This window comes from Rhineura floridana, chromosome 8 (assembly GCF_030035675.1).
Source record: "Rhineura floridana isolate rRhiFlo1 chromosome 8, rRhiFlo1.hap2, whole genome shotgun sequence".
Taxonomy (NCBI): domain Eukaryota; kingdom Metazoa; phylum Chordata; class Lepidosauria; order Squamata; family Rhineuridae; genus Rhineura; species Rhineura floridana.
The window spans coordinates 71,848,922-71,875,724 of NC_084487.1; the positions used below are offsets into that span (position 1 = coordinate 71,848,922).

General features: G+C 40.3%; 1 protein-coding gene across 2 annotated transcripts in view; it reads right to left on the reverse strand.

Moving 5' to 3' along the window:
• LGR5 (leucine rich repeat containing G protein-coupled receptor 5) overlaps positions 1 to 26,803 on the reverse strand; it is a 114,316-nt gene that overhangs the window by 21,163 nt on the left and 66,350 nt on the right. For both annotated transcript variants that reach the window (XM_061639741.1, XM_061639742.1), the window contains exons 5-8: positions 16,165 to 16,380; positions 9,579 to 9,650; positions 8,785 to 8,853; positions 2,244 to 2,315 (exon numbers count right to left, since the gene is read on the reverse strand). In XM_061639741.1, coding sequence (XP_061495725.1) covers positions 2,244 to 2,315; positions 8,785 to 8,853; positions 9,579 to 9,650; positions 16,165 to 16,380 — 429 coding nt within the window. The remainder of the gene's footprint in view (positions 1 to 2,243; positions 2,316 to 8,784; positions 8,854 to 9,578; positions 9,651 to 16,164; positions 16,381 to 26,803) is intronic.

The following is a 26,803-nucleotide window of genomic DNA, read 5'->3' on the forward strand; positions in this document are numbered from 1 at the left end:
GTGACTTTGCTTTATCTGTCTTGGGAACTTTAACGGAGATGACTCATGATAATCCAAGATAATTCATTACCTGTGCCCCTTTGTTATGCAATGAGTCTTGTACCCATCTTGGATTTCAGCAGAACCCTCTTTTCAAATTCAGCTCAATGTCTACTTGTAAGCCTGTTCCTATAACTAGGATGTCTCTCACATCCCATAATTGTTTGGCTTTTTGGGTCACCTCCAAAAGGCTGCTCCACTTTTTGCATGCTGTGGAAGTCCAGCTTCTTCCTTAAGCCCTTATAGCTAGATTCCTTCCTTGCTTCCTGTTCCCCATTCCCTAGCCACTGCACCATTAAAAAAAAATTAGGACCAGTTGGGGCATCTTTGTGGAAGTATAAGCTAGGGATGTTTTTCTTTTCTACCTTTTTAACTGGATTGGGAGGGTTTCTAGGAACCAGAGGGAATGAGACATGGCTAAAGGAAGCCCATCCCTTATCAGAGAACCTGCATGCTGGTTGGAGTCCATGGCAGAAAGCAGATTAATCTGGCTCTGTCCAGAATTTCATTAGTACTCAACAACTCTACTGTTGCTAGAAACCCAGAATCCACCAAGGTCATGGTGAAATGAAAGAGATTACTTCTCTGTGTTCATCCTATGGCAGGCCAGGTAATTCCTGTGTTTCACCTCTCTCACTTCTTTTTACCTTTTTTATCTTCCCAATTTTGCATAGCTCTTGCTTTCACAAGGTTGGAATTAATAGTGTTTTGCACGTCAACTTTTCCCCTTCCTGGTTTTTGTTAGTTTCTCCATAGCTAAGCTGGGTCTTCAAGACTCTCCCTCATATTCCCATACAAGGTGATTATCTGCCTCTTCTGTCTAACTCTGCAATAGTAATTAAGTATATCGCTCAGGCAATGTGGGATAGGAATCTGTGTAACAAGTAACAATCTTTTTACTTTTCTATACTTCTTTATTGGCACTTCTTTTAAAGCCACACCTTTTAAAGGCAGTTTGTGAATTAATGAGAGCCAGTGTGGAATAGTGATTAGAGTGTTAGACTAGGACCTGGGAGACCAGGGTTTGAATCCCCACACAGCCATGAAGGTCACTGGGGGACCTTGGGCCAGTCACTGCCTCTCAGCCTCAGAGGAAGGCAATGGTCAACCCCCTCTGAATACCGCTTATCATGAAAACCCTATTTGTAGGGTCGCCATAAGTCGGGATCGACTTGAAGGCAGTCCATATCCATTTCTGAATTAATATTTTAAGTATAACAATGGTGTGACTATTGCTAATTCCCCAGTTTGTGAATTAATATTTTAAGTAAAACAATGAAGTGTCTAGTGGCTAATTCCCCAAAGCAATTCTTATTTACAGGTCATTGCTAAATTCCCCCAAATTAAAAAAAGTGAGTGTTTTTGATTGCAGTGCAATCTGTGGTGTACAATCCTCTCCAAGTAAAGATCCAGGGAGTTAATTACTCTAAATTAGGATTTCTGCAAATACACAAATAAGATACGGGTTCACAGACGTGTGTAATGGCACATGAGTAGTTCTAGTGACAGCCAAGGGAGTCTGTAATATTAGTGTGGGAGTACAGGAGTTGAGGAGTGGTATTTTACAATGCAATTAAATATTCTACACTAGCCTATTCCATTGATTCCCAAACTGAGGAAGTCGGTGGCCAAGTAGAGGAGACAAAACACTAGCACTGGTAATGGGCCTTTAAAATAGTCAAGGAACAGGCTTACAAGTGTGAGAATGTGACCCTTCTGGAATTGCTCCAAATAGGGAGCAAGGAGTTGAAATCCCCCAAACTGATTTCCTGAAGTGATAAGGGAAAAGGGTGTGTGTAAGACTCAGAGGTCTGTGTGTCAGAGTTGAATAATGGCATGGAGGAGGTTATGGGATCTAGGAAGGTAGGCAAATGTGTAAAAAACTAAGTGTAGGACAGGTGTAACCAATACGTTTCTGTCTAGGCGATATTGAAGAACTAATGCTGAGATGGGGAACCTGTGGTTTTCTGGATGTTGCTAAAGCACAGCTCTCATCCTCCCTGATTATTGGCCATGCTAGCTGGGACTGATTACCCATCACTGATCACAGATTGCCCATCCTTAATTTAGCAAGTACAAAAGGAGGATGGGATTTTATAAAGTTTGAGAACCATCGACTTATTCATAGAAAGTACTCAGACAAGATATGCAATGAGATTTAGTAATTCCACATTTTCTATTAAAAACAAACTGCTACTACTTACATTGCTATAAGGGATGGATTGCCCACAAATGCCTGTTTAGGTATTGACTTGATATTATTACTATGAAATCCCCTAGAAAGGAAACAGAAAGAATAGGGGTGAATGGATAAACAGGGTATTGGTGGGTTTTTATACTCTTCTAAACATGTAATTGTACAAAGTTTAAATTAATATAAATAAGACCTACTTCCAAGGAAATGTATTTCAGATCAGGGTGCTTATGAATGTGAATATACATAAAATCCCAGGTCATCCTGTACATTTCTTTATGAAAGTATTTTAAATGACCAAGCTAAACAGAACAAGTTAAACAATATAATTGCTACCATTTAAGAAGGAAGCAAATTATCTCCAAATTAATTACAGCATTTTATCCACATAATACTCTATTGTTAAAAACAAAAGAAGCAACAAAGTGTTCAGCAGGAACAGTAATGGGAAATGTTCATTTGTTCAATCAGGTATGAACAAAGCTTTTGAGATTTAAACTGAAGCACTGGATGGTTCACTGATGCAAGCACATATTCACTGCATGTGCAAGATTCTCAGCTGCTGCCATTAGTAACCCTAGTCTGTCTCAGAAAACTGTCTACACAATAAAATTGTTCAGGCTTTTGCTCTAGAGATACATCTGCAGTTAAGGCAGAGCACAACACTGAAAATTGTGACGGCCACCAACTTGGATGGATTTAAAAGAGGATTAGACAAATTCATGAAGGAGAGGGTTATCAGTGGCTACTAGCCATAATGGCTATGCTCTGCCTGTATTGGCAGAGACAGTACGCTTTCAAATACCAGTTACTGGAAACTGCAGGAGCAGAGTTGGTAAAAATCAATGATGTTTTGGGGGGGAAATGGATTTTTAAATTTTAAAATCAGATTTGTAAAGTTTAAACCAGATTTCAATTTTTTCTTAAAACAATTAGTAAAAAAAGAGGCACGGTCAATGATATCATGACTATTAATTATACAACTTCTAATTATATTCGATGAATACGTTAACAGCAGTTTATGGAGATGGGAGATAATCTGATGAGTCCTGTTCTGCAGGTGGTGTACATGAAGTGCACACTCTCTCTCTCTAGGCCTTGCCTCTCTCTAAGTGCAAAGACAGGGAAGGTCAATGAATACAGAATTTGGGGAGATGGAGTAGAACTGAAGAAGGAGAAGACTACTGAAGTGGGAATCCAGCTCTTAACATCAGTAGCCTCTTCTGAAGGTGTAGAGAGAATTTTTTCTTCCTTCATTCTAAACTGAGAAATAAGTTGGGAACTGAAAAAGCAGGAAAGCTTGTATTTCTTTTCCAGGCAATGAACAAGGAAGACAAAGGTGAAGAAGACTGAGCTAACTGTATCACCCAATATTTCAATTTTCTCATGTTGATTTAGTTGAAATTGCCTAAATTTTATTTTTTAAATTTATTTACATTTATCTAAAAAACTGAAATAGTCAATCATTCAAAGTCTATGTGCATGTTTTGTTAATGCTGTTGTTTGTTGAAGAAGAAAACTAACCAGAAGAATAAACAATCTTAGTAGTATAATTTAAAGCCTGTTTGGTGGTGATTAATTGAATACTTGGAGCTGGTTCATGTCCTGAATGACTTCACCAGCTCATTCTGCTTTAGTACTAAACTGACCAAATTACCATCCCATTTTTTTGATGAAAATTAAGCTGAAAACAATTCAGAATAATTGCTTGGTGTGAATCTACCTTTGTATGAAACTTACATAGCTGAATATGTATTAAAGTTATATTAAACAATAATGTACTTCTACTAAAAATGATTAAATAGAATCTTCCTCACTAGTGATTTAAACTGTAATTTAAATCATTAAAATGAAGTCCTTCAGGGAAGCGATTTAAATCAATTTTATTTAAATCAAATCAAGCCTGCGCAGGAGGGGGGGAGTGCTCTTTGTACTCAGATCCTGCTTGCGAGTTTCCCATGGGCAACTGGTTGGCCACTCTGATAACAGGATGGATGCTAGACTAGATGGGCCACTGGCCAGATCCAGCAGGTTTGTCTTTATGTTCTTAAATTTCCACGGTATGGAAAGAGAAGAGGTGACATGTGAAGTATCATAACAGCAAAATAGGTTTAGCAGAACTGGCTGGTGAGATCTCACAGAGGGAAGAAAAAGAAGATCAAAATGTTTTGCTGGCTTCACATTCTATAATTTGTGTTATACATTTATATTTAATTTGTAGAGAAGACTGCTTGATTGTTCATTCTTTTTTTAAGCCATTGATGGCTAATGTGTGATCCTTCAGATGTTGTTGGACTTCAACCCTGAATTCTGTGATGTTCTATATGAACTTTAAGCTTCTATTTCCACCTTTTAAAGTTCTTTATCTTTTCCCTTGATTTGAGCAGCTTCTAACATGCATTTTCAGTTCATATTAATTGGTGCTCCCAACTATTCAAGAGGTGTGCAAAGAGACCATAATGTCTGTTTTTAGTAGCATTCCTTCATGTACTGTATCTACACAACAGAGATCAGCCTTAAGGATATTTGCCGGCCTGGGCTCCTGTTGGGAGGAAGGGCGGGATATAAATCTAACAACAACTCCCATCAGCTCCAATGGCCAGGGCTGACAGAAATTGCAGTCCAACAACCCTGCCGGCCTGGGCTCCTGTTAGGAGGAGGGGCAGGATATAAATAAATAAAAATAAAATAAAATCACCTAGACGGTCACAGGTTCTTCATCACTGATTTAAGCACTAACCTGGTGGCCACAGGCTACAAGAAATTGCATGTAGGCAAGTAAGTGGGCTGGCAGAAGATGGACAGAGGTCTTTGTCCCTCTTCTGCACCCACCACAGAAGCCAAACAGATTGTCAGAGGAGAGAAGCCCCCTTTTCTCTGCCTTGCATAGAAATATAGCAGGCTGCTGTAGGAGGAACAGACCTCACACACACACACAAAAGCCTAGTGGGGATTGTCAGACTAGTAACTTTTGTAATTGTGTTTACAAGACTGTAATAGTTCAGTTGCTGCCTGCAGATGTCTGGCAACATTTTCAGTTGCTGATAACTGTAGTACTAGAGATACTAGAGGTGCCACTCTTGAAAGAAGCTACTCTATTGGCCAATACTCATGAATACTCATGTAAATAAATTAAGTCATTGTTGAGGATTTTTGGAATATAGTTGGGTGCATTGCCTGGATTCTGGGAACTGAGGGTGCTTGCTGCACAGGGAAAATTATGTGTGAAGCGGTCCTAACCTTGTTGGCAGCCCTTCCAGATGATATCACATATGTCCAAAGACTTAAGGATTGATAAAATCTGTTAAAAGTGCCACCATCGTTCATCCAGATGACGATAATTTCTTTTTAATGTCTATAGCATATACTTTTGACTATCCTGGTAGCATTTGGAAATAAATATTTATTGTGGCCGTAATGGGCAAAATTTAAATGAATGTTGGTCAAAATAATTTTTAATATGGGAAATGTTTCCATATATTAAATGATAGCCACACTGATGATGGAGATGAATATCAGGGCCGGCACCAGGTATGACTGGGCCTTTGGGTACCAGCCTGCCCTGGGACCACGGTACCTGCCCGCACCTACCTCTCCCGCTGCAGTACATGCTGGCCACGCTGCACACCATCAACCATGATGGCGGCTGGGGCTTCCATAAGGGGCTGAGTAAACCTCTGAGTAAACCTACATCGGATTGTGCTGCTATGGTATGGCAAAGCACCATGGATACAATCCAGCAAAGGTTAATGTTGACTAATTCCCACTGAAATCAATGGAACTAAATTAGCTTTTCCTATTCTATTCTGTTTCTTTCAACAGTACTAAGTTGCACGTATTTGCTGCCCTGGGCTCCTACTGGGAGGAAGGGCGGTATATAAATTAATTAAATAAATAAATATTTAACACTAGTCTATCCACTTTGTGAACAGTCCGATTAATAATTTGGGCAAACATGGCAGGTGATAGTCCCTTCCAAAGTACATACTGTAAATGTAATAAATTCCTCTTAAGAGAAAAAAAGGACTATGCACTTTCAAAGACATTAGGGACAAAACTGATGTGGTTAAAGGCATCTTTGCACTCAACTTACAAGTAACGAGCAAATGTGTGGGGTTGGATTTTTGTCAGAATCGCAGTACCAGAGAAAAAATGAACCCCTCTCCCATTCATCACACTCTTCATCCTGATTATCCTCCCCTTTGGCTGCTGTTTGAAAGGGAGAGGAAAACCCCAACACATTAAATGGAGTCATGATTTTAACATAATGTTGTTTGGCCCTCACATATGCTAAGTTAACTTAAAGAATGTTCTAATGGATCTCTTAAGCGACAACACTACCAGTTTCTCAGAGTCTCTATGGCTGCTGCTTTCACATGCTTTAAATCCCATGCCACAGCTATAATATCTGGAAGCTGGAACCAGGATGGGACCCTGATCCGTGTGGTAATTCTGCCATGGAGGTACATATGAAATTGGACAAATCCTATGGATTGAGGAACTAATCATCACTATAAAGAATTTTCTCACATTTGATCACATGCTTTCTGTGCATTACTACAGCGGCACTTTCGGATAACAGGGTGAGTTGGCAGAGACAGAATCTTGCCTTAGTTCAAAGGGTTAGACCAGATGACTTTGAAAGTATCAGTATAGCTGCATAATTGTTCTGTGTATTTTGCACAAGGAATTGATATGAGTCTGTCTCAGTTCAGTTCCCTTTTTACCTTATATGATTAATTCCCAGAATTTAGGACATGACAGTTCTATTTTCACTGTTCTTTCAATCACATTATAAAATGGGGAATCAAGAATCCCTGTTAAACCACAAAAATGGTCAATTCCTTTTTAAAAATAGCCAGTAAAAAGAACAAAATAATTTCCATTATCAATATAGGCTGTGTTATGTAGTTCCAAATGTCCTCTACATCTGGAAGAAAATCAGTGGGTAATTCATAAGTCTGATAGATGGTATTTCAAGGCTACAACTGCAGACCACTCACCAGAATAAAACAGTTTAATATAGCGATTTGGCTGAATAAAGCTATAACATTGACAACCTTTTAAGAATAATGAAAAAAACACCACTCCCATACCCAAGAACAGAAGGTCGGTTTTTTCCTACCTGTCCCCTACCACAGAGATCCACCTAAATTGTAGCTACGTTCTTAGCAGGTGCCAAGGTTTGCCCATTGGCCTTCCCAAAGTACATAACAGCAGGTGCTTATTTATATATTTACAAAATTTATAAACAACCATTTTATCCTCAGAACAACCCTATGAGTCTCTATCTGAATGTGATTTCTTTTTTCTACTAATATTTTTGATGGCTCTTCTGCTTCTAAGGACAGCTTAAAGTAAAAACATAAACATACAATAAAATCTTAAACTGCAACCCATAAAAGGCAGTGAAAACCAGCATAAACTGTTAGTGTTAAGTCTAAATCCTCAGCTATACATTCAGTATCAGTATACTGGCATGGTCCTGGAGGTGCAGACAAGATGACACCCACTTTACAGTGAAATGCTGAGTGTGTGGAACACTACACAGGTAAGTGGTTTTACCTCCCCCCCAAAAAAACCCCTCACTGGTTCTCTCCTAATGGGTTGACACCATTTATTAATTACTTGTAGCAGTGTGTCACATATATATTTTCCTTTAGTTGATATTAAGAAGGCAAATAAACCAGACATGCTCAATAGTGCTGTCTCTTCTAGAAATGATTTTCGGTTTATATTTTTGTTTTTGTACATTTTATGAAAACTTCTTGGACTTGTATTAGCACTCCCAGAAATCACAGCACAAGGGAGAGTGCCTTGAATGCATTCATTGTCAGTTTTATCAGCTTTTTGATGGTATGCACTGTAGTGTCATTGGAATGAATCCATACCCCCACCCCACCAATCCAAGTTCAGGAATGGTGGTGGTGGCGGCGGCTGCTGCTTCTATTATTATTGTTTAGACTTGTTAGCCACTTGTTACCCAAAGGTCTCCAAGTGACTTGTAACACCCTAAAAACATAAACATACATACATAATACCATAAACCACATATATAATAACAACAACATAAAACAGAATAACCCCCCTGAGCAACCCCCAAAATATTCATATGCTATGACTCTCAAAATAGCCACATTGCAATCTCCCAGAGTTGACTAGCTAGTTCAGTTCTAACCCTTGGCTACATACTTTTCCTTGCCGTAGAAGAGAGGATTTCAGTAATCATGCAGGAACTGTTTAGGATTTCACCCTTCACCTTCCTCTTACTCTGACAGTGGAGCCAAAGTGTGCCCCCTAATTCTGCCCATGAAGAAGAGAAACTCCTGTACATTGTTCATAATACTACCAAGATAGTAGTATTATCATCTAGAAAGCCAGAATGAATTTTCTTTATCCTAGGCAGCAAAACAGGAAGGACATCTTGCTATTCCTGTGCTTCTAGAATACATACAGATATACAGTTCTGCTGACAAAGCTGTTAGCATTTGAAATGAAGCAATCTACACCAGGAAAAGGGGATTATTAGAAACTCTGCATTCATTACTTACAGTTCTTTCAGGTTTCTGAGTGCCCTGACAGAGATGGGGAATTCATCCAGACTGTTGTAATTTAAATCCCTGGATTTTAAACAATGAAAACAAATCATAGTAGCTTGATTAGATAGATGAATGAATTATATAGTATTTGTTGATATTTTCAAGGAAATATTTTATCTGCATTGTATTTGTAGATCTCTACGTTCAGAAATGTGAGATATTTATATACATTTGTAAACACTTCACTGTCAGTAGTTGATATTATGCCCTGGGTTAGCTAAATCTATTCCCCAAAATAGATTTCTATTTCTCTTCCCAAGAAATATGGTTCACTTCCCTTACTGAGCATGCCAGAGTGAAAGCTGAGATCTTCAAGCTTTATAATGCATGTCAACCTTCTAAATTACTCTTACTGGAAAACACACACACCCCCCAAATGTTTTTTTAAAAGGCAAAACCAAATCATGAACAGTGTTGTAGGCATTACTACATCTTGCAGATCAGAATCATGTGTGTTCAAACCTGTATCAGAAAATATGAACCAAGTGACAGTGTAATCTGGGCAAAAACTCTGTGCCAAATTTATAATAAATTGCAAGGATCACCCATTGATAAAAAGTTCAAATGTCACTGTTATGTTCAGTTATCTACTAATAGGAAAAAAAATAATTAAACTTTACTATTACAGTGCATCTTAAATGTTCATCCTGAGGCTGTAGCTATCCCAAAAGCATGTTTGCTTTTTATGTTTTATTTTTGCAGAGTATCAATGAAAACACTGAAAGCAACAACAAAAGTCAACTCACAAAGTCTCTAGGCTGTGGAGACCATCAAAGCATTTCTTTCCCAGGGAGTAGATTCTATTGTTATGGAGATGTCTACAGTAGAACATTAAGAACACAAGTCAGAAAAACAAGCTACACACAGCAGACATAAGGGAAACATTTTAATGATTAAAATCTAAGTGAAGCTTTTTTTTCCAGACAGGCATAGTTATATGCAAGTCATGTTTTCACAAATGTAGGAAACAGGAGCAGATGTTTTCTACCTGTCACTTATCCCTTTCCACTAGCTTTCACTTGGCCTTCTGCACTAATTAGTAATTCTTTAGCTTTCAGATTCTGCCCCCTCCCCCAGAAGTGCCTGTGCATGCACCATTTCTTATACTTATCTCTCCATCCTTCACATATAATTAATTTCTTGATCCTTGTTCTCCTTTCCTACTCCAAAATTCATTACTTTAGAAGTTTGTCTTTTAAAAACTTGATCAGTATAGCTGCACTACATAAAAACCAATCGCAAGTGTCTATTTATATGTATTGCAACTAGGCAGGTTACGTTTATAATTTAAAACAAACTTTTCTACTTGCCTTGCTCCCCACCCCTGCTCTTAGTGACATTTTTCTGGGGACTGCCCTGTACCAGGAAGATGAATGCTTTTAGTTTGCTGTTCTTGTTTTTTTAGAAATGTTAGCATTTTGTTAGTTTGATTTTTTTTTTGTAAATTGTATTGTTTTTATTTGTATTTTATATTTGTATTTTTATTTGTGTGTAAGCCGCCTTAGGGGCTTATTTGGCCGAAAGGCGGCCTAGAAATAAAATGTAACATAACATAACATGACATCTAAAACAATGTTCAGGCTGGGAAAGTAGTAAAGAATTTTAAAAAATAAAACATATCTGACATATGGAAAAGTGAGCAATACACAAGTAGACCTACAAGAACATTTGTATAAGTTCATCAACTATTTGCTTGTATTATACAGCCACAAAAGTCAGCATGGATTTTTTGCATTCCACAATGTTAAAGTGAAAATACCCCCCCATGCCATTCTGATCCTTTCTATAAGCTCATTTCAAAACAAAACCTTACACAGAGTCCTGAACTCAGAAATGCTTGCTTAACAACCCTCTCAATTTTCATGGTGATACACAAAACAGTCAGAGAGAATCAAGAGTTCAAAGTGTAAAAAGAGAGGAGAAAAAAACACAGACCCCTTTTGGATTTTTTTCTGTCTGTTGAAATTCATTAAAAATCAGCCATGTTTTATTGTATTTTTATGCTGTTTTATGTTCACCGCCCAGAGAGCTATTGCTAGTCGGGCGGTATATAAATTTAATAAAATAAATAAATAAATAAATGTTCATAGAGTACCTGTAATCCTGTTACTGACCTTGCCCCATACTCAGACCTTCATCTTCTGCAGTTTAAAAGTTTAAAAAATTACTTGGCTGATTTTTAATTAATTTAAGAAATTTTACATTTACACTGAATGATAATGTTGGGCATGCTTAGTAAGAACCAAAAGCCAGACTCCCAGGTGCTGGGCTTGCCTAATCAGGGGGCCACACCCACACCAGACTTTGATTTTACGTGAGACAATCATGGCTTCCCCCAGAGAATCCTGGGAAGTGTAGTTTGTGAAGCGGGCTGAGAGGAGACTCCTATTCCCCTGACAGAGCTCCAGAGGCCAGAGTAGTTTAACAGTCAGCCTCTCTGATTGAAGGTCTGTGAGTGAAACATGGCATCTCTAGCAACTCTCAGCATGCTTCACTAACTACACTTCCCAGGATTCTTTGGGAGAAACCATGACTGCCTAAAGTGAAATAAAGGTCTGGTGTGGATGTGGCCAGGGACAGCTTTGGTTTAAATTTGGGTGGGAGGCTACATGTTGCCACCACTCACCATATGTTGTGAGACACATCTTACTAAATTATTCCAAGCTACACAGGAAGTGGATTGGACTGTGAAAGACCAGTCCAAATTGTTGTGGGATTTTGACAAATGTGTAGGGCAGTCCAATATCTCAGAGAGGAGGTCTGGTCTCCTGCTCCCTGGTGCATTCACTATAGCTGCCCAATTTCTCTGCTGTTAAAAGTTTGATAGAAATATATGTTGGCTATAGGTACATTCTTAAACCGCAAGGTTTTTTTTCCCTATTAGTGAATATAGTCTAGTTTACAGCAGCTGAAATTTATGCCAAGCTGGGTTCCAAGATTTACACTGTCTCTGTATTTGGGAGGCTGCCTGCTGTTGTGTTGGAATTGCAACCACACAGCCTTAAGCTATCCTGAGCCAAACTAGCCATCTAAAAAATAAAATAAAAATTGCTTCTTCTTGCTCCCAGCTGGTGCAGAAGGGGTAGAAGGTTTGCTTTTCTGTAACCATAATATGCAATTTTATTTTTTTGTTAACATGAATTACTATGGAAGAGTGTACAGTTGTGCAAATATTGCAGAAAAACGTAAAACTCAACAAAGCTAGTGAAACCTAGCAAACCCACGGGGAACTAGATGGAAAACAGGCCTGCCTGTTTTAAGCAATTCCCCCCCCCCCAAAAAAAAGCATTGCCAAAAGCTACTATTATAATTTACATTTTTATTGACAGTAGGCCCAGTTTTTCTCTCACTGAAGATGGTATCAGATTTCATGACGATCTGAAGGTTTTATATAACTTGCTGAGTTATACAAGATTGAACTGCAAAGTAACAGGACAGAGGGGAATTAAGCAATGGCTGTTTCAGAGATGTGAAATGGACTTCCTTCAAGTCGATCCTGACTTATGGCGACCCTATGAATAGGGTTTTCATGGTAAGAGGAATTCAGAGGTAGTTTACCATTGCCTTCCTCTTGTTGGGCTGTTGACCCATAGGCATTACTGTCTCTAGTAGTTTTCCATAAAGCCTGCAAGTTTGGAGAAGTAACACTGTTATCTCCTGGCCTGAGAGAGACATCCAAGGCCAGCGGTTGTCATGGTAACGTGAGATAGCAACTGGGAAAGTTGTGACAGCCTGCTGTTAGTTTTTTCTTCTTCTGTGTATTGCCTCTGAACCGAGAGGTTGTCTTCTGTGTTTACCTTTGGAGAGAGATGTACCAGAAGGGGGGTGACTGAAGAAACTCTACATGTATTACTCTTAAGCCTGTTGGCCCTAATGTCTTAGTAAAGACTCTTAAACTTTCTCAAGCCTCTGTGATAATTTCTTTACCATCTTACCATCTTACATCCAACGTAACGTGTTGTGTCACGCAAGAACCGCCAGCATCACTGAGAGGCAGTGACTAGCCCAAGGTCACCCAGTGAGCTTCACAGCTGTGTGGGGATTCGAACCTTGGTCTCCCATGTTGTACAAAATGCTAATGAAATGGGAAGTCCTTCCTATGCTTACAAAAGGAAAATGTCAAGAAAAGGTACAATATTTTGAAACATGACCCAAACAAAAACAATCCCCTATATTAGTTTTCTTCATTAAAAAAATCTTAATAACATTGGCCATCAGCATGATCATAGCCCATGAATTTTATATGTCGGACATGTCTATTTTGCATTGGGGGTCGTGGAACCAGTCATAGAAAGCACATGTTCATGTCTTTGGATCCTCCCTAGATGATCCTTCATTATCTCCCTCATTCTCACTCTGAAAATATCCTTCTGAGTCTCTGGTTTCTCTGCCTACTCCAACTCTTTTAATACCATTTGCTGATATACTCTTATGTTACAATGGGATTTTTCAGACAAATGCCACCAGTCCATCTGCCTGCCATTGTTTAACTGCTCTGGGAGGAGTTGGACCTTAGTTATACAACAGAATGCACATGTGGATTTGGAACATATCTGAATTCCAATATGTGTGAGGCAATTATTAAATTGGTCTACATAACTATTGCCAGTATGCCATAGTCTTTCAAATGACATAGTACTGGCATAGATTTGTTGAGCTATTTTTGAGCCTTTTCAAATTTTTGGATTGTTGTAATGTGCTCTACATGGGTTTGCCTTTGAAGAATATTTGGAAACTTCAGCTGGTCCAAAGGCCACCAGCCAGATTTTTAACCGGGGCTGATCATAGGAAGCATATGACTCCCATCTTACAACAGCTCCACTGGCTACTGGTTTGTTTCCAACATAATTCAAGGTACTGGTTATGACCTATAAAGCCCAATATAGCTTGGATCCAGGCTATCAAAGGCTATATCTTCCCATATGGGCCTGTTCAAGCTCTAAGAACTTTGGGGGAGACCCTTCTCTCAGTCGTGCCACCCTCAAAGGAGTGTCTGGTGGGAACACGGGCCTTCTTGCAGACTGCCCCAAAGCTCTGGAACTCCCTTCTTTTATATATATATATATATATACATATATATATATATATATATATATATATATATATATATATATATATATGGTAGTTTAATTACATTTTAACAATAACTTTCTGTATGTTTTTATCTAAATTTTTATTTGTATTTGTTTTAATTTTTGTAAGCCACTTTGATTTCCAGTTTTGAGAAAGAAGAGGGATATAAATGAATATAAGAAGAAGGAGAAGAAGAAGAAAGGCATCATTTGCTACTTAGGGATATACAGTAAATAACTATAGGCCATTCTAATAGGCCAAAAAGGGGCACCATGAATCAAACACTCAGTGCTTGACATTAGGGTCATTTGTAAATGGTGTTAGTCAATAACAAGTATCTCCTTACTTATATTTCTGATTTTCTTTTGTTCCCTATCATTTCAGAGCTTGGAAAAGTTACTTTTTTGAACTACAACTCCCATCAGCCCCAGCCAGCATGTGCTGGCTGGGGCTGATGGGAGTTGTAGTTCAAAAAAAGTAACGTTTCCAAGCTCTGCATCAGATACACACCCACACATGCCAAATGTAGGGAGAATTCAGCAGAGCAGTAGACAAGATTTCCTGCTGCGTATCATAAACCTCACTTTTCAAATGCTTTTGTCTATGAGCAGTGAGGATCAGAATTATGCTTCCTCATCACCTCCTGGAATGCCTGTTTTTGTCTCCAAGGCTGTTTCTTGAACTGACACATTTATATAGGAGCCTGTGTGCATAAGGTCCAACACATGTTGCTCTAGGCTGCATGATTACTGGAGTATAGATATTTCACAGCTGGGCCTACATATGAAATCTAGGCAATGACGACAATCTAGCATGTGGTTATTGGGGATGGGACAACTATACCAGGGAAGGACAGATTGGGAAAGCTCTATCCTGATCCCTTCACTGCACTCAGACTCCAACATCTGCATCAGTGCAATAATTTGTTTTATTCCATTTTGTGCTTCTACAGGTGTTGGGAAAGCTCTTTTTATAGCCCAGATTAGCTTTTTATAGCCCAGTGACAATCACTGTATCTCAAATGTCTGTCTATTACCAGGACTAGACTGCAATCAAAACTTATTTACCAACAATTCATTTCATTACTGCAGATGGCGATGAATTCATAAGAACATAAGAACATAAGAAGAGCCTGCTGGATCAGGCCAGTGGCCCATCTAGTCCAGCATCCTGTTCTCACAGTGGCCAACCAGGTGCCTGGGGGAAGCCCGCAAGCAGGACCCGAGCGCAAGAACACTCTCCCCTCCTGAGGCTTCCGGCAACTGGTTTTCAGAAGCATGCTGCCTCTGACTAGGGTGGCAGAGCACAGCCATCATGGCTAGTAGCCATTGATAGCCCTGTCCTCCATGAATTTGTCTAATCTTCTTTTAAAGCCGTCCAAGCTGGTGGCCATTACTGCATCTTGTGGGAGCAAATTCCATAGTTTAACTATGCGCTGAGTAAAGAAGTACTTCCTTTTGTCTGTCCTGAATCTTCCAACATTCAGCTTCTTTGAATGTCCACGAGTTCTAGTATTATGAGAGAGGGAGAAGAACTTTTCTCTATCCACTTTCTCAATGCCATGCATCATTTTATACACTTCTATCATGTCTCCTCTGACCCGCCTTTTCTCTAAACTAAAAAGCCCCAAATGCTGCAACCTTTCCTCGTAAGGGAGTTGCTCCATCCCCTTGATCATTCTGGTTGCCCTCTTCTGAACCTTTTCCAACTCTATAATATCCTTTTTGAGATGAGGCGACCAGAACTGTACACAGTATTCCAAATGCGGCCGCACCATAGATTTATACAATGGCATTATGATATCGGCTGTTTTATTTTCAATACCTTTCCTAATTATCGCTAGCATGGAATTTGCCTTTTTCACAGCTGCCGCACACTGGGTCGACATTTTCATCGTGCTGTCCACTTTAACCCCGAGGTCTCTCTCCTGGTCGGTCACCGCCAGTTCAGACCCCATGAGCGTTCAAATTCAAATTTTGTATCCTTTTACATGGGCAAACGAAACCACACTATTTGGGGGGGGGTCTCCAGGGACAACAGAAAGCATGAGTTGTTTACTGCCCCAACCTCCTCCACTTCATTCAACTAGCCACGCTCACCAATTATTAACCAATTTGTGTATCTATCAATCATTTCACATTTTTTGCGACTCCATCTACTAAAAGTGCATTTTCTGTCATTCAGTTTATATTAAGCCAATTACTTCAAGATGCTAATAACCAAAGGTCTTGAAAGAGTCAGTTAACTATGTAAACTTACAGAACCACTAAACTGGAAAGGTTTCCGAAAGCATAATCTGGAATGTGGTATATTTTGTTCAGTGCCAGTGTCATTGCCTGAAGTGATGGTAAACTCCTGAAAGCTTGCACTGGAATTTCTGTCAAAGAGTTGTCATCTAGCCACAGGTGTCTGAGTGAAACCAAGCCGCTGAAACAGTTGGGGGGCACGAAGCTGATATGGTTAGCATCCAGGCGTCTAAGAGAAACAGAAATGTGTAATTTAGATTACTTAGGGAGAAAATTCAATGTTCTGCAAATGAATGTAAACAGGGGGCAAGTTGCAAGTTTCTGTATTTTAGAGGCTCCATATATTAATCATTCTATATTTTATCTTCCATTTTGTGTGGTATTGGTAAGTGCAAACAAGGGAGAGATCCAGTCTGTAGGCTTTCTGTTGGCTATTCCTAGCTTGAAGGCACACAGGGTAAGAATTCTAAATCATGTTGTACACTAAAAAGGGCCACAGAAGATAAAATAAGAACGTGATCTGCCATTCTTAACACTATTATAAATCGTTTCACTGAATTAGTTTTATATATGAAGGGGAAAACCCATTATCTGTGTATGGTAATGCACAACTCTACTGGTGGTATAGGAATCTTAAATGTGTGAGAGAATAGATCTGGAGAGGGACTGAATCATCATCCTCATTGGTTTTGCAAATCTAAGTTGAAATGAACGGTCCCTTTTCAGTTAGTGAGTTCTCTCTTTTATCTTAACCCAATGTTTTTCATGAGGTGAATTCAAAGTCAGGAAAGAACTTGTAATTAAATGCTGGTTGCTGCAGAGCCAGCAATAGGAGAGCACTTAACTAATATAAATGAAGAATTCCGGAGAAAAGCAACAGGTTTTATTCTGATCTCTCCACAATGCAATGGTGCAGGTGTCACTAGTTTCCTTTCACCAACAATGCAGACTGTCAGCAAAACTACAGAAGTCCTCACGGCCTACAGTCTTTCTGTCAGAGCACAAGGTAGCCATCAGAGCAAATGTAATTCCTCAGCATTATTTAGCTAACATAGATTCTTTGGTGGTTTTGAAACCAAGGAACTGGCACAGTGTGTGCAGATCCTGTTACCTCTCTTGTTCCTAGTTCCACTGTTTCTGCATCCAAACCTTTAGCAGTCTTGCACTATCCTGCACTTGTAGGGATGGAACTTCTGCACCGCTGTACAAAAAAGCAGCACTTGGAAAAGTTACTTTTTTAAACTACAACTCCCATCAGCCCCAGCCAGTTCAAAAAAGTAACTTTTCCAAGCTCTGCAAAAAAGGCATAAATGAAGGACTACTCTCTTTAAAGCAGGGATAAGGAACCTGTGGCCTTCCCAGTGTTGGTCTACAACCCCATCATTCCTGGCCATTAACCATGCTGGCTGGGTCTGACGGGAGTAGAAAACCAGCATCTGGAGAGCCAAAGGTTCCCGAACTTGCTTTAAATGTATATATGGCTTCCTTAATCATTCATAGTCTATAATACTCATTTTACCAGTAGATGTAGTGGATCAGATTGCCTGAAGGTCGACAAAGGCGTTATAGCACAAACAAGACTCTTTTTCACAAACAAAATGCATCAATTCAAGAACAGTATCTGATACAATCTTGTTGCAGGTAACTGCTCCTTTTAAAAAAGAAAATAGCGCTTAAGCAGCCTCTATGATTAATGACAAGAAATGAATAAACTAAATAGGAATGGAATACCTATACTAAGTTAACTAAGAAATTCACAAAGCAGTGAGTTACCTTTTGAGCTTCACAGAACTGTTTCTCAAGTTTGATGCCTTGTGAGGCAAAGATGAGGGCAAACAGGGTGTGGACATTTTCTGTGATGGCACCCACCAAGTAGAATTCCTTTCCAAGCATCAGGGCCCATCATTATATGGTTTCAGGCAGCTTGTAAAGATGTTACTTTTCAAAAATGCTGATTTTTTTTTGGTCTGGTGCTTGGCTGTATTAGCGTTATTACTGGATCTTGTGTGTTTTGTGTTAGAGTTATTACTGGATTTTTTTGTTTTTGTGGTTTTTAAGATTGGGTTTAAACTTGGGGATTGTATATGAAATCTTGTTTTGGTAGTTGGACTTGTTTGCCACCTTGAATTCCTCAGAAAGTAGGGGAATAATAAACAATGGAAAAAGCAGCACTGGGTGAGAGGGATGATTCTTAGAGCAGCAGTAAGGAGAATATTGGAAGCTTTTGCTTCTTTTTTAAATCAACAACAGTTTAATGTTATATTCTAATATTATACATGGGTTCAAACCTATGGGTTGAAGTTGTCTTGTTTCAAACAAGCCATAGTCAAGATTAACCACATATTGTCTGGTTTGGACAATATGCCAAGCTTCAGTGAGTCAAATTGGAAGCAAAAGCTTTTGGTCTTCTTCTTGCAGCCATGCTGGTGGGAGGTAGGTTATTGGTGTATGAGCCCAAGGCCGCTGCAGGTCATTCCCATAACAACAAACCATGGTTAATACTGATGTCTGAACCAGCCCATTGATTCAGGAAACTCTTTGCAGGTTAATTACACTGTAGTCAGATAAATTATATTGAAAAATGAATTAATATCCTAAATGTTTGTTTTCACTGAATAAAAAAAGATGCAAGCAGTTTGTAAGTAATCTTGCACAAGCTGAAACAAGCTCATCTGAGAGAATATGTGCTTTATGGCAGGCTTGTTAATCTCTTTATTTAAAGCTGCTTCTTCAACTTTACTCATGTAAAAAAATGTCAGGTCTATTCTGACTCCTTGTTCACAGTATTTCTACCTACTGCATGAAAACAAATAACAATTTCTGTGGCTTTGTGCCAGGCTGGCAAATAACTGAGACAAGGTCAGCTGGAACAAATTTATAAAGTTCAGTGTCAAAGCCCTTTTACAATTAAATTTTCAATATAGTAACTGACGTGGCAGGCCATAGGGACGCAGTTTCCAAAATAGCTCACAAGGTCCGTCAACAAATGAGAGAAGCTGGAAATGCTTAGAAATACCCACTCTGTGCCTCTCCCTCCTATGAGAGCAACAAAAAATGTTGTGCTAGTTTTCAAGTAAGATATACTATTGAATGAAAATATGAAATTTCTTTGCATTTAGTCAGAAAAGCATTTCTTGTCTAACCCAAGGACTTAAGAGTTCATTAGCTTGACAGTTACATTGATTAAAGCTTTTTTTCTTTAATCAATTCACTTTTTTCCCCAGCAGGGCTAACATCCTAGCTTATAAATGACTTAGATCTTATTGTTCTTTCTACTAAGGCTGCTGCTTATTCTTGGGATTGCAGGACATTAGCGATAAGCCTGCATAATACACTTAAGCACAAGAAGCAGGCATACACTGCACCAATAAAATTCAGATTTAACACTCTTAAAATGAACAATAAATTATGGAATACCTGTAACTTGGAATAATTTACTCCAGGACCAGCTCCAAATTCCTTGCAAAATGCATTACTTCAGCAGAATGGCACTTATGAATAAATGTACACAGGAGTGGTTGGTGAGAAGGGGCACCACCGCACACCTGGCCTTCTGGCAGTGGAGTTACTCTCACTGACCAGGAGAGAGAGGCGGTAGGAAGGTTGGTGCTGTGCAGGTACATCAACAGAGCCAATCCTGTGCTTCTGCCAATGTGACCACATAGTACCAACCACCTCACACCTCTCCCTCTTATATACTCTGCTGCTGACAGACCAGGTACATGGTGCTGTCCCTCCACACTGACAGTTCCTGAATACGCATAGGCTTGCTCTACATTCCCAGAGAAATATTCACCAAGTAATGACTGGCAGAGCAATCCAACCCCCTCTTATGCCATGCTATGTGTGAGAGTATGTGTGTGTGTGTGGGGGCTTGGATTGAGCACAGGTGGGACACTCAGCTCTGCCAGCTAAGCCATCCTCCTGTCAACCTCTGAAGTGACACAAGTGTCATTCTGTTGATGCTGACCTCCACCCGCTGGCAGTATCATCAGAATGGGGCAATCCAAAGGTGGGGAGGGGACAGGGCTGAGCTGGCCTCTCTGCTGTTGAGAGACAGCCCTGGGCCCAATAGCTGTGCCAGCCTGGAACTGGTACATGGATTGGGCTCAGTTGTCGTGACCCCACTTTCTGCCTCCATGAACAGCAGGGCTGCAGATTTAGCAGTGGCTCTACTGCTCTGTAGAACTCCATCAGTAGCAATTTTGGATTGTTCCCTAAGTTTTCCTGTTGGTTTCCACAAGTCAGCCGGGGGTGGGTGGGTAGGTAGCAGTACCAGTTGTAAGCACAGCAATCCGTGGCAAACACTGCAGTCCACTTTACATTTCTTACAGTGCCCGACAAAGCCACAAGATAAAACTTAGGAATAGGCAGGTGGACCAGTGCAGCAAATGTCAGCACCCCTGGACCCTCTGCTCAGGATGCCATCTGCTGATGATGGGTCTGCTTTGTCATCATGTACAGTTTATTCTGACATTGATGTTGAATTATTTGCAGATGTTTAACTTTATAGTAAGAAGTGAAATGGTGGCAGAAGGAAGTGTTAACTCAGGACACAGTGTCATGCCTGCCTCAGGCAGTGACACAACTTGCTACTGAGAGCAAAACCAGATCTGCACAAACATCTGTGCATGACAGTCACACAACTGCCTCAAGCCTGTGTGCCTTAATATCCACAGCTGCCACAGGCAGAGACCTAAGTGAGGAATACTTAAATGCAGTAGCAGCAGATGTGGTGGGGCAGAGCTGCCTTCCTGCTTACCGGCACTTACTGCTTACCTGGATCAGGCTGCGGCAGGGTTAACAATGGTATCAGGAGGGTGGCTCCACCCCACCCTACATGTCGCTACAGGTTAGATATAAGGCTGAGAATAAGTGGAGGCCAGGATGCAGGAACTGGTGAATAGTATCCACAATGATAAGGGGGAAATGCAAGAAAGCTATTTGGTTTTAAAACATCCACACACACTGAATGTGGAACTTATCAGAATACTAAATTCTGCACCGCATACCATATTCTAGTTAAGGTCACTGTGGCAAAGTCTCATGGAAACCAATGAAAAAAGTTTGTTGTAACTTAGTTTAAATATTTCAGTTGGGACATAAAGAGCAAACCTATGCAAGTATTATCACAAGTAATGTCCTATTTTGTTCAACTGTACATAGTCTGGCAGTATGAAGGAGGCCCACTGTATGCACTTTGGGCAATGCACAGCTCTACAAAAATGTTTAGAGATGTGTATTAGCTTTGAACCTTTAAATGCAACAACACACACACAACAAATGTACCACAAACATGAAGTACATACACATCAATACAGAAATAACCATGTTAATTCCCATTTGAATCCAGCAAAGTTAATTTTTAACATGCCAAACTAAGAAGCTACTGTGGCACGTATTACAGAATATACAATCCAGTTAAAGAGTTCACAAAGCAGTCTTAAAATCTACCGCCACAAATGTTCCTTTGTTATCTAATCTTTCCTTTTATTCTTAAGTACAATTTTTCTACTTACAGATAATAAAACATTTCATTAGTGATTGTGCTTCCTGTCATAATGTAAATAATGCATGCTGATCTATAAAACATGCAATGAAACCTTACATTTTCATTCAGTTGTTTTAGTTGTGCTGATCAAAGTTTTGGCACTTTCAAAGCTAAATCCATTAGCTCATAAACAGTACCTTATTTATAATTCAAAATATATGGCTAACATGTGGAAAGTTTAAAAGCTGCTATTGTGCTCTAAAGAGGGCCAATTTAGGGATACAAAAATATTTTATTTTCTACTATAGATACCATATAAAAAGGTATATAACATGAAATTAATCATTAACTCACTTAAAATGCCCAAATCTTTCAAGCAGAATTCATGAAGCACAAGGAACGTAATCTAGTGTCACTTTTAATAATATATTGTGCATGGTTTGACCATATGTTCTGCAGCTTATGTAGAAATGATTATACCTGAAGAGTTATAATGGGAATGAAGTAAAAAGACTGAATGTCGTATCTAGGAATAAAATACTGATTCCTTATGCTATTACACCGCATTTTCTGGGCCACAGCCATGAAATACATTCATCTCAGGGGGAAAAATACATATACAGGATCTGAGAAGCCTTAAGAGCATTTAAAGAGGAAGTAGTGAAGGAGAGCGAAAGGTTCTCAAAGGAGAGGTTATTCTTAGCTTTCATCTAAGCTCCAGCTGCCACTTTTGGGATGTCCAAAGAGATGCATAGGCAGGATTTCTTTGTGATCACCTGTATAGGTAGATTGTGTGTGTTTTTAACTTTCATGATACATGTACAACAGTTTTTAAAAGATGCGATACAAAATCTGCACATGAGCAGACTATAGAAAAAAGTCCCACCATGAATCATGTGGAAAATAGTCTACAAGAATAGCCTTATTACTCTGTTGCAGCCTTGTGTCACCTTGATTATAATCAAATGTTCTATGGTATTGACCTTTCATAGGCAAGTCTACTTCATCAAGTAGAATATAGTTTTGCTTAGACATGCGCCTCCTTGCTTTATAAACCAGAGAGCAGAACTAAAAGCAATAGCGTTTTCCATGATATAACAAACTACAGGAAATTCTGGATATCTCAGATATATCACCCGTTCTTGATTGAATCTGTTGCTACCTGTGATGAAGAGTTTTGTCTGGCCAGCTAAATATATAGGCATATGTAAAACTTTATGTATAATAGGAATGCATGAATGGATCAGTATTTCTAGTCTGTGTCAGTATCACAAGTGTTCATTTGTAACTTGGTTCTGTCCTATCTCATTAATTAATCCACATGCAAGTTCAAATTTAATACATATTCTCTCACAAAAATGTTTTTCTGAACTCATTTTATCTCATACACATTATCCTAAAATATGCATTTTTTCTCAAAACACGTTGGTAACATTTTTAGTACAGAACTGCATTGCAAAATTTAGAATTCAAAGTTTACATTAGTACATTACTCCTAATTGGTACATTTGTCTAGGAGGCCTGATCGGGTCAATTCATATCAGAATTCACAAAGATTTAATTCCTCAAGCATCCCTAATGCATTGTGCTACCTCTAACTCTAAACTGCTCATAGACTAAGAGGCCAGTTCTATTTTCTGCTGTTGTTGCTGCTGCAGCAACAACAGAATTCAGGAGTGGGTTCATAGATTCTCATGGTTGATGCAAGCAGAGTCAAGATGGGTAATGAAGAAATGGGGCTGCCTATAGAACCTAGTGTTGCTTTCTATATGCTGTAGGGGCAGTCCCCACATTTTACTGCTTGCAGAGGTAGATGTATATTTTCAAATGAGAACAACAATGCAGTTAGAAGAGGGCTTTCAGGTGAAGATGGAACAGAGCTGGACTCCTCTACCTACCTTGTCTCATGCAGAATTTCCTTATAGCAGTAGTAGCCAGAGGTTACAGTTTTAATTGTATGTTTAAAAAAGTATAGATTAATTGATCAATTGACTAAAACACATACGACTAATCAATTAACATTTCTTTATTTGGGTTACAGTTTGACCAAAAACAAATAAATTGTGTCACAGCCATGGCCTACTCAACCATCACAGTAAGATAAAGATTCCCCACTGGAATACTCAGTGAAATGGACCCTTGTAGGCTTCTTGTTTCATGAAGATAATCTGCACAGTTGCAGCCTGCTGAGGAGTGCATTGCCACATTAATGGCACTAGGCCATGCTGGTTTCTGAAGGCACTACAGACCAACATATACACCAACCCGCAGTGGGAAATAAACATGACTTCCCTGGCACAGGTCAGTCACCAATATGCAACAGAGGGAGTGGATTTTTTTCCCTTTTAGCAATGTGCCTTCCCTTCCGTAAAGTTTCCAAGCTGTTCACAGTGATGCTGCCCACCCAAAAAGTGTGTTCAGAGGTTTTTTTTGCACACATCACTGACCAAATACCTATTACATATGCATCATATTATGCACCAATCAACCATAAAAGCCTAATGCAGACAGTGATATGCAACAGGCTAGGCCTGTCCATATCCAACAGTTTTTTTCTGCCAGCCCACACTGCCAAAATACGATGATATATCTACAAACTGGGGGTTCTGGCAAGCATTCTATTTACATAGAACTGTTACAGCACTGGGGGACTGGAGAAGACCTGCCCTGGGAGTGAGTACCTGAGCATCTAGGTGCTTGCTGGCTTGCTCCTCTGGGTTGCTGTCTCCTGAGGCAGCTGAAGTCCCTGGTAAGAGCTGCAAGGACTGGGACGCCCTGCCTGACCCTGACTCCAGAGAGAGACTGCAGTCAATCTGGTAGCCTCTTGCATCAGCTCCTGGTTGGGTCAGGGAGCATAAAAGCCTGGCTGCCCTTGGGTGGTGGGTCTAATGCCGGAAGGGTCACCACTGAAGGGTCAACACAAAAGGGGGTCGCCCACAGGGAGTCCCAAAGATGAGGGCACTACCCCTTCTATTTTTTTTTAACCAAGCTATAAGAGATTGGTAGTGGGGAGAGCGTACGGTGCATGTGTAGCTCCTGCGCAGGGTGAGAGCCTGTGCAGTGACTGAACAATAGGACAAAGTCACCGGTAGCCTTCAGAATGAGAGTCTGTAACTGGCAGAAGGCTGGCTCTCCCTGGGTGTGAGACGGGGGGGAGTAGATGTGCCCTGTGTGAAAGATATTGAGTGAGTCTGACAGTTCCCAATTCTCTCAGATGTCTACTTGGATAATTGGTTCAGGTAGGTTTTGTTGGTGGGCTCTTGTCAGTTCCATATCAAGTGCTTAGGAGGAGTCTTAGTAAGGAGGAACATGGGTGATGCCACCCCAGTTTCAGTGATCATGGGTAGAGGGAGGTATGGCCATGGGGAGGTGGTGATAAAGTAGTTCTACCATAGAAGACGAGGGCAAGGCTATCTATGTCTTGTTCCTCGTTCTTACTCCTCTCATGGATGGGTTCCTCGTTGCTCATCTGCTGTGCCCACTGGTTTGTGTGTGATGTTGTTTAATGCTAGATCGGTACACAGTAAGACCACACTCATCCATGATTTGATCATGGAAGAAAATGCTAATTTGGTATGCATTACTGAGACCTGGATGGGTGAGTTGGGAGGAGTTGATCTGACCCAGCTTTGTCCACCTGAATATTCCATGCAACACAAGCACAGGCTGCAGGGATTGGGGGGGGGGTTTGCTGTGGTCTACAGAACTTCCATCTCTGTCACCAGGAAACCACTCTGTCTTGGAGCTGGCTGTGAGGGTCTGCACCTGGTGTCGGGCCAAGGAGACAGTAAACTGCTGCTGGTATACTGTCCACCCTGGTGTGCCAGCAGCCCGGCAGCATCTCTGACTGAACTGGCCGAGGCCGTCTTGGCTGTGATACTGGAGGAGCCTGGAACGTTAGTGCCGGGTGATTTCAATGTCCATGCTGAGGCTGCCTCTACTGTTCTGGCTCAGGACTTCATGGCCTCCATGACAACCATGGGGCTGTCTCAAGTTGTCACCGGCCTAACACATTGGGCAGGGCACACCCTCGACTTGATTTTTGCTGGAGATGGGGGAAGGGGTGGTCTGGAGATAGGGGGTATGGATGTCACCCCACTGTCATCTTCAAAGCACTTCCTGGTGAAGTTTAGACTTATGGCTCCGATCCTCCCCTGCAGGAGTGATGGACAGATTAAGATGGTCTGCCACAGGATTCCTGAATGCCCTGGGGGAGTTTCCAGTAGATAGAGCAGGTGACCCTGTTGAAGCCCTTGTCATGCTGTGGATCAGTGAGGCAGGTCAGGCTGTTGAACCGGTTGCCCCTGAGTGCCCTCTCCAGCATTGTGGAGCCCAGTTTGCATGTCAGTACACCAATGAACCAAGGGCAATGAAAGACTGGATGATGGCTAGAGTGCAAGTGGCAAAAGATGTGCTATGAGGCTGATCGGGCATGAGTAAAACATCATAACCGTGCCTACTGTATAGCGGTGAGGGCAGCGGAGAAGGCCCACTTCTCTGCCACCATCACATCCTCAAGTAGCTTTCCAGTGGAGCTTTTCCATATTGTCTGGGGTCTGCTGACATCAACTCCAGGAAATGGAGTTTTAGATCCTTCGGAGGCCCAGTGTAAATTATTTGCAAGGCACTTTGAGGGTATAATTGCTCACCTCTGTAGCAATCTTGATGCCCCATCCACATCTACTGTAGTCTCCAGTGAGATGTCCAGTGCAACGTCTGCTGCAACTTCTTGGGAACGGTTTCAGTTGATGCGGCCTGATGACGCAGACAAGGTGCTTGGGATGATGCGACCAGCAACGTGTCCTCTCGACCCTTGCCCTTCTTGGCTTATTCATTCATTTCATTCAGTTTATTACGGTCATAGACCCGAAATACAAAATGTCGCAATACAACAACTCAGTACACCTTACAAATCATTAAAAAGTCTTTCAAACATTTAGATTAAATTACTGTTACTGCAACAAACCAGAATTCAATCTAAACTTAAACAGCATAACAATACATACAATCAATTGAACTGGAATATAAGCGAATTAAAAACCCATAAAGCAGGTTTAAATTTGAATAAATCCTAAACTTTAAATCGACAACCTAAAAATTATAAAACCTGCCTTTTACAAATGGACTGGGCTATATAAAAGAATTTGGCTACATGCAGAGT